Source organism: Papio anubis, chromosome 18 (assembly GCF_008728515.1).
Source record: "Papio anubis isolate 15944 chromosome 18, Panubis1.0, whole genome shotgun sequence".
Lineage (NCBI taxonomy): Eukaryota > Metazoa > Chordata > Mammalia > Primates > Cercopithecidae > Papio > Papio anubis.
Genome location: NC_044993.1, coordinates 72,092,148 through 72,100,474, shown reverse-complemented (window position 1 = coordinate 72,100,474; position 8,327 = coordinate 72,092,148). Strand labels below are relative to the sequence as shown.

General features: G+C 60.8%; 1 protein-coding gene across 7 annotated transcripts; it reads right to left on the bottom strand.

The window, feature by feature from the left end:
- Positions 1–89: 89 nt before the first annotated feature.
- NTHL1 (nth like DNA glycosylase 1) lies at positions 90–8,317 on the bottom strand. 7 transcript variants are annotated; one of them, XM_031658586.1, is made up of 7 exons: positions 8,163–8,309; positions 7,856–7,999; positions 6,286–6,524; positions 4,780–4,953; positions 3,723–3,882; positions 409–511; positions 90–322 (listed from the first exon to the last, which is right to left on the bottom strand). In XM_031658586.1, exons 1-7 carry the CDS (start codon positions 8,299–8,301, stop codon positions 199–201), a joined length of 1,083 nt encoding a protein of 360 aa, XP_031514446.1. In that variant the 5' UTR covers positions 8,302–8,309; the 3' UTR covers positions 90–198. The 7 variants fall into 7 exon arrangements, with proteins under 7 accessions (XP_031514446.1, XP_009193973.1, XP_003916412.1 ...); XM_009195709.4 differs by having other exon boundaries at positions 409–514; positions 8,163–8,307; XM_031658585.1 differs by having other exon boundaries at positions 95–322; positions 409–514; positions 4,780–4,950; positions 8,163–8,306.
- Between the last annotated feature and the right edge of the window lie 10 nt (positions 8,318–8,327).

The following is an 8,327-nucleotide window of genomic DNA, read 5'->3' as shown; positions in this document are numbered from 1 at the left end:
CAGACACGCGAGCATGGGTGTGCACGCACACACACTTGTATGTGATTCCCAGGCGCCCTGCCCCCTCAGGGACAGACATCAGCCAGATCCCATCTGCAAACAGCCCAAAGCTTTATTCGACAGGCGTGGCTTCCTGAAGCGTAAAGCCACTTCACAGACTGTGGCCACAGCAGCACCGAGGCGGGAGCTGCTCGGCCATCAGAGACCCTGGGCAGCCGGGCACAGGGCTTGGTTGAGGCAGGCCTGGCAGCGAGGGCGCACAGGCAGACAGGTCTGCTGGCCGAAGCCCACCAGGAGTCCATTGATCTCGTGCCACAGCTCCCTGTGGGGGTGGGGGCTGGGTCAGTGCAGACAGAGGGAGGGCAGGGTGAGCTTTTCTCTGCCAGGAAGCCCCCCACATACTCATACCTGGGCAGCCACTCCTCCAGGGCGGCGCGGGTCTCCTCTGGGGACTTGGTTGCCTTCTTGGTCCACCTCAGCCGGTTGGCGATTCTGTGCACGTGCGTGTCCACTGCTGCGGAGAGGCAAGTGGGGTGAATGGGCACACTCCACCCGCCCAGCCCGTGCACTCCCTGCCCAGAGGCGAGTCTGCCACCACCCCCGTGGCCCTCCAGTTGGAGATTAGAACCACAAAGCCCTGGCTGCAAGCCTACATCTGACCATCTTGGCTGCCCCTGAGGTGCTGGGGCAGGGGCTGAGCCCTCTGTTGGGGTGCAGGCCTCCCTCCCATCACCTGAGCCAGCCTGGCCGGGGAGGGAGGGCTGTGCTCTGGGCTGACCCATTCCCACCAACCCTGGTGCCAGATGGGTGTGTGGGTGGTGGGGTCTCTGCTCCGTGCAGGGCTTGGGGGTGGATGACTCGGCTCTGCTTCGAGCTCTATTTCCCACAATAACAGCGACAGCTCACTTGGACAAACACTTGCTGGGGGCCAGACCCTACCGGAGAGACTGGCCAGTTCAGTAAGTCCTCACAAGGTCCTACAGATGCCCAAGGACCTTGTGAGGCCTGGCAGGATCCCGACTCCGAAGCACCTCTCAGCCCTCAGCCTCCCAAGGAAGGAGGTCCCGGCCCAGGAGGGCTCATCCACGCTTCCCTGTCTGTCTCCTGTGGCCTGAGGCCCCTCCTGGCATAAGCACTGGCTCTGGGCACCAGGCTGGGTGGCAACAGCTCTGCCCAGCAGGCCGGCATGAGGTCACTGCCTGCAGACCCAGCACCTGCCACTGCAGCGGTCAGGAACAGAGTGGGACCCTGGCCCGGCCGGCCGCAGCTGCTGTCCACCTGGGATCTGGCTCCTGCTCCCCTCAGCTGGTCACCCCAGGTGCCTGCTCATCGGGCTCCCTTCTCCCACCCGGTGGCCCCTGCCAGCTGCGGCCCCAGCCCCAGCCCCAGCCCTGCCTGCTCCTTCAGTGTTTGCCAAAGAGAAAGCCAAGTCCTGCACCAGCTCCTTTGCTGCCGCCTGGAAAAAGGTGTCTGAGGGTGTAGGGAGACCACAAGGCCTGAGAGGCCACATCCTTGGGGCTCTGAGCCTCAGTTTCCTCCTCTGTAACACGGAAGTGGCCATGCTTCTTAGGATACCCAAAGCTGTGTCAGGACACGTCACAATGTATGGGCCTCCTGCCCACCCGGACAGTGAATGAGGAGGACTGCTTCACCCACTTTGTGGCCAGAGCTTAGAGAAGCCAGGTGCCTGGCCCAGAGTCACTCAGCCGGGAGGTGCAGAGCTGGGACTGCAGCCAGCAATCTATGGCTGTGGCTTTTTTTTTTTTTTCAGAGGGAGTCTTGCTCTGCCGCCCAGGCTGGATAAAGACAGTGGCGCGATCTTGGCTCACTGCAACTTTTGTCTCTGGGTTTCAAGCAGTTCTCCTGCCTCAGCCTCCTGAGGAGCTGGAATTACAGGCTCTTGCCACCACGCCCGGCTGATCTTTTTTTTTGTCTTTTTTGAGACCGAGTCTCGCTCTGTTGCCCAGGCTGGAGTGCAGTGGCGTCATCTTGGTTCACTGCAAGCTCCGCCTCCTGGGTTCACGCCATTCTCCTGCCTCAGCCTCCCAAGTAGCTGGGACTACAGGTGCCCACCACCGAGCCCGGCTAATTTATTGTATTTTTAGTAAAGACGGGGTTTCACCATGGTCTCAATCACCTGACCTCATGATCTGCCCGCCTCAGCCTTCCAAAGTGCTGGGATTACAGGCGTGAGCCACCGCGCCTGGCCACGCCCGGCTAATTTTTGTATTTTTGGTACAGACGAGGTTTCACCATGTTGGCCAGGCTGATCTCAAACTCTTGACCTCTGGTGATCCACCCACCTCAGCCTTCCAAAGTGCTGGGATTACAGGCTTGAGCCCTCGTCCCCAGCCAGCTCTGACATTTTAATTGACAGTGTTTCTCTTTCTGGGAACCCCCAGGAGGCAGCCCTGGGGTCTCCTTGCAGGTGGTCAGGCCCACAGACACCTGGAGAGGGAGGTCTTCCTGCGCGCCTGTCTCTTGTGCCTGCTACTCCCAAAGCCCGTTCCCTGCCTGGCTGCGGGCAGCGACCTTCCCCCACAGCCCTGCCCAACCACGATGCAGCACCCCAGGGACACGGGCAGCTGAGGACAGCCGCCCAGATAAGCTCAAGTGTCCGTTGAGAGGCTGGCAGGTGGTGGCGCTGGGAGCTTCGGTGGGGAGGAGGCCCTGCCCTGGCGCACCTGGCCTGGCTCTGGCTCTCTCGGGCTGCTGCAGCCCTTCAGCCTCACCGGGTGGCCCCCTTGCTCAGAACCGTGGCCCTCAGCCCCTGATGGCCCTCTTGCCCACCAGAAAGTGCTGGAAGGCCCCCCATAGCACAGGCCCCTGCAAGAGTCCCACAGGGGCCTGGGATGGGGGCACACAGAGGGCAGGGCCAAGCCCTGGTTTCTGGACTGGCTGGGCCCGGCTGCGTGTGGCCTTAGGAGCCCCAAATTCTCTGGGCAAAGCCGAGGATGAGGCAACCCCACCCCAAACCCAAGGGTCTGTCTTTACCCAACTGCCAAGAAGCCTCTGGTGCCAGGAAGAGACACCAGGACCTGGGAAAAGGATTTAAGGGGGGCCCTCCCCGCAGCGCCTCCCTCCCTACCCTCCCCCCATCCCCCTAGCACCTCCCTCCCCACCCTTCCCCTTTCTCCCCCCAGCACCTCCCTCCCCACCCCGCCTGCTGAGGGGACACTCTTCCCCCTCCCTCCTCAGCCCTCACCTCCCCGCTCTGCCCTCATCTCATTCCAGAACTTACTGCTCCTGGCCCTGTCTCTCGAATCACGGTTTTGCAGATGCTGTTCCTTCTGCTGGGAACACACTTCCTCCTCTCGGCCTGGCTCACCCCACCTTGCCCTGCAGCTCTCAACTGAAGGATGACCTTGGGGGCCTTCCCAGGGGTCCTGGGCCCAGGCCAGGCCCCAGCAGCGCCCTGCACAACCATCAGTGTTTCCACCCCACGAGTGGGGAATTCCCTGCTCCACATCTCTCCTGAATACAGCACAGATGGAGTCTAGCTCCGGGGCCTCTCTCAGAGTCCCGCACAGAGCAGGCGCCCAGCCCATGCGAGCTCCTGCCCCAGCGCCTGTCTCTGAGTGGGGCTGGCTTGGCTCAGCCCTGGGAGCACCTTTCTGACCCTATGGGCTGGGTGGAGTCACAGGTCAAAAGGATGTGGGGAATCCCAGAGCAGCCAGTGGGCCGGAGCCAGTCCTGTCCTCCTGGGGGTGTGCACCACTCACCAATGCCTGACACAGTGCCCCAGGCCACAGCCATAGCCAGGTGTGCCATCTTGGGCCCAACGCCCGGCAGTGCCACCAGCTCAGCCACGGAGGCTGGGATGTCCCCGCCATAGCGCTGCTGCAGGATGGTGCTGGTCTGCTTGATGTATTTCACCTTGCTCTGAAAGACAGGGGTGGGTTCAGCCTTGGAGGCAGGGGCATAGCCCGACGGGGGAGGACGCAGCCCCCGGGAGACCCACAGGTGGCCAGAGCTAACTGCACCTGCTGAGGACATGTGCGAGCTCAGCCCCCGCCCTCCAGGAGGCAGGAACAAGTGGAGGCAGCAGGGAGGCCCAAGGCAGGCCTGACCCCCTCCTCCCACCCGTGTGGGCCAATGACACGTGTGTAGGGTCTGTCTTGGGTTCCCCGGCCCGTCATTCCCTGCCAGCACCCCGGCCAGTCCAAGCAGGCCAGCCGCTCCCAGAAGTGGGGCTTAGCTGCACCTGCGCCTTCAGGAAGGAGGGCTGGAGCTGGGGCTTCCCCACCAGCTGCTAGGCCTGCCGGGTGGTTCCCATCCTGTGCCTGAGTGGAGAGGGTTATTTAAAACCCATCTGAGAAACTGCGGCCCACACGGGTGCCAAGGGGAAGTGGCCCCACCCACTAAGCTGCTTTCAACAGATCCGCCCACCACCATCCAGTGCTCGGCGGGGTTGGGGAGCAGGCCTCCCCAGGGCTCCTGGAGGGTGAGGGGCTCTGGACAGGAGGGGTGACACCCCAGGGGAGGCTAGCAGTAAACAAAGGGAAAGGCGGGTGGGCAGGCAGTCTTGGCGGTGAGGAAGGGCGGGCAGGCGGTGAGGTAGGGAGGCAGAGGAAGGAAGGGAGGATGCGAACAGGAAGGCCAAGGAGCTGCTGGGACTGGGCGTCAGGCCCCAGGACCCCATGGCCTGGGATGGGGGCTCCAGGGGGACCCCCGAGCCTGAGATGGTTGACCCTCACCTCCTGCACTGCCGCCACCCCTCTCAGCCTTCCGAGGTCTCTCTCAGGCCACCCGGCCCCGGTTACCACAGGCAGGGCTCACCCTCCAGAAACCGACGGGGTAGATGAGCTTGCCCAGCGTGGCATCATCTGTCTGCAGGATGCTGTCCACCGTCAGGCCCTGCGCCCGCAGTCGCTGCATGGCGCCCGCCGTCACCTGGTCTTTGGTCTGGCTGGAGAGCATCAGTGACAGCAGCACCTGGTACCTGCGCACCTGCTTGTGCCGCGACAGGGACCAGGGTGGCGGTGGGTCCTGGGTGATTCCCTGGGCCAGGCTCCCCTCACACCCTCTACGTACCCTCGTTTGTTACCCTGGGCCACATATGGGGCATCAGCCTCCCCCTATGGGGTAGGGAGGTCTGGTTTGGGTGTGTTTGGTCACCTACAACACCACGACAAAAATAGTACCCGACTCACTGGAGCAATGTGAAGCTTAAATGAATTGTCTCAGTGCTTAGAATCGTATGTGGCCGGGCGCGGTGGCTTGCGCCCGTCATCCCAGCACTTCGGGAGGCCAAGGCAGGCGGATCACCTGAGGTCAGGAGTTTAAGACCAGCCTGACCAACATGGTGAAACCCTGTCTCTACTAAAAATACAAAAATTAGCTGGGTGTGGTAGCGGGCACTTGTAATCCCAGCTACTCAGGAGTCTGAGGCAGGAGAATCGCTTGAACCCAGGAGGCGGAGGTTGCGGTGAGCTGAGATTTCGCCACTGCACTCCAGCCTGGGCAACAAGAGCAAAACTTGGTCTCAAAAAAAACCCCAAAACAATCATATCTGGCCCATCACTACTGAACAGCCATTGGCCACTACTATTGATTGCTTTGTGAATGATCACACTACCCATTAAAAACAATTTTTTTTTTTGGAGATGGAGTCTTACTCTTTCACCCAAGCAGGAGTGAAGTGGTGTGATCTTGGCTCACTGCAACTTCCAACCCCTGGGTTCAAGCGATTCTCCTGCCTCAGCCTCCCAAGTAGCTGGGATTATAGGCACCTGCCACCATACCCGGCTAATTTTTGTATTTTTAGTAGAGACGGGGTTTTGCCACATTGGCCAGGCTGGTCTCGAACTCCTGACCTCAGGTGATCCACCTGCCTCGGCCTCCTGAAGTGCTGGGATTCCAGGCATGAATCACTATGCCTGGCCCATACTACCCATTTTACAGACAAGCAAACTGAGGCTCAGAGAGGCCTGTATCCAAGTCACCTGGTAGTAGAATAGGGATTAGAACTCAGCTTGGTCTAAGGTTCCAGGCCCTGGGACTGTGAAGCAAAAGGAACTCTTCCTCCCCGATATCACGCAAAGCCCAGGTCACGCCTGCATTGGGCAGAAGTTCTAGCATGAGGCCCTAAGCCACCGGTGTCCTGACCTGCTGAGTGGCTACAGTGATGCAGGCGACACTGCCCAGTGCTCTGGGGCACCGGGTGTACATCCTCCAAAGGTGCTGTCTGCAGGGGAAGGTGCCAGCCAAGAGCCACCGGGTAGAGAGAAAACAAGTATCTTGCTAAGAGCGGGGGTCACCTGGGCAGATGGGGCCCCTGCCTACCTTTGGGGGGGCACTGGAGTCATAGCAGTGCTCGACCCCCAGATGGTCCACAGGTGCGTCCTTTTTGCTTCTCATGGCACGGATGTTGACCAGCTGTTGCTGCCAGTCCTGGGGCTCCCAGACTGGCACTTTGAGGGGCTCAGCCTTCTCACCTTTCTCACTGTCCGAGCCCTCATAGGCCACACACAGTCTCTGTGCTTTCCGCCGACGCTTCACGGGGCTGTGGCTTTTCCTTGCTTCTGCAAAAAGCACCAGCCAGTCCCTCTGGTGGGGCCACAGGTGAAGGGAGGGTAGGGGTGCCGTCCCGCCTGCTAGCTTACCCTTCCCTCGTTCATGCCACAACTGTCCATCATCTAACACACTTGGGGCGCTCTGCCCTCTGCAGTCTGGGATATGTGGGCCCTCCTTATGCCAGCGACCCTGACAAGGTCCACGTTAGCTCATGAGGACTCTAACAACAGCCAATACCATAGTGCCCCCAATACATCCTCTATACTGTGCCAGAGACAATCTGTTAACACCCACATTGGGTTGTGTCACTCCCTTTTAAAAATTCCTGGCCGGCCGGGCGCGGTGGTCCAAGCTTGTAATCCCAGCACTTTGGGAGGCCGAGGTGGGTGGATCACTTGAGGTCAGGAGTTCGAGACCAGCCTGGCCAATATGGCAAAACCCCATCTCTACTAAAAATACAAAAGTTAGCCGGCTGCGGTGGCAGAGGCCTATCGTCTCAGCTACTTGGGAGGCTGAGGCAGGAGAACTGCTTGAGCCTGGAAGGTGGAGGTTGCGGTGAGCTGAGATCACGCCACTGCACTCCAGCCTGGGTGACAAAGTGAGACTCTGTCTCAAAACAAACAAACAAACGAAACCTCCTAACTCCGAACTCTATCCTGGCATCAAAGCTCCTGCCACCCTGGCTGGCATCACCGCCTTACTGCTCCCAGCTGCACCAGTTCCTCCTGCCATCGTCTGGACTATCCCTGGGGTCCCTGGGTGCCTATCAGAATCCCCCTCTGGCCAATTCTGTGGAAGTCCCCGCGGGACTAGCGCAGGGGCCCTGTCGTGTTCCTCACTGCTCACTGCAGTGCTTGGTCCTCAGCAGGTCCTCAACGGCTGCAGGATAAATATGACTGCCATGCCCTTTCCTGTTTTCCCTAAGAGGCACCCTCGAGCTGAGGGAGCAGGCTTCTGGCTGGGTGTGTTCTTGGCACCCAGCCTCTCTGAGGGAAGCAAGTTCATTGCAGGAGGGCGGGGATGGGACCCACAGAGCCTGGAGTGGAGAGTCCCGGGCAGGCTGGTGGGAAGGGAAGCGTTTTCTTTTCCTTTTTTTTTTTTTTTTTTTTGAGACGGAGTCTGGCTCTGTCGCCCAGGCTGGAGTGCAGTGGTGCAATCTCGGCTCACTGCAACCTCCACCTCCCGGGTTCACGCCATCCTCCTGCCTCAGCCTCCTGTGTAGCTGGGACTACAGGCGCCTGCCACCACGTCCGCCTAATTTTTTCTAGTTTTGGTTTTTTTTTTTTTTTGTAGAGACGGGGTTTCACCATGTTAGCCAGGATGGTCTCGATTTCCTGACCTCGTGATCCGCCTGCCTCGGCCTCCCAAAGTGCTGTCATTACAGGCGTGAGCCACCGCGCCCGGCCGGGAAGCGTTTTCTTGCTCGGGGCGAAAGTGGGCAGCGGAGCAGAGCGTCCGAAACCCAGCCACTGCGGACCGCAACCTTTGGGGAAAGGGGGCAAGGTGGGAACGCAGGGCCGCACGTGGGAACCGTTCGCAGCCCTTGCAGCCCCTGCCCGCGCAGCTGCAGGAGGAGGCGGCCCGGGACTCCAGCCTGCAGCCCCTATCCCGCTTCCTCCCATGCTCCGGTTAGGGCGCGGCGCTACCTGCTGCAGCTTCTCCCCTCCGGGGAGGCGCGGGCTCCTCCCCACACCCCCGCGGCCCAGCCCCGGGTCCCAGGCTCCGGTTCCGCGTCAGCATCCTCGCGCTCAAGGCGTTCATGCCGGACTCCTGCGGACTACACATCCCGGCGGCCCACGCGGCCCCCGTCA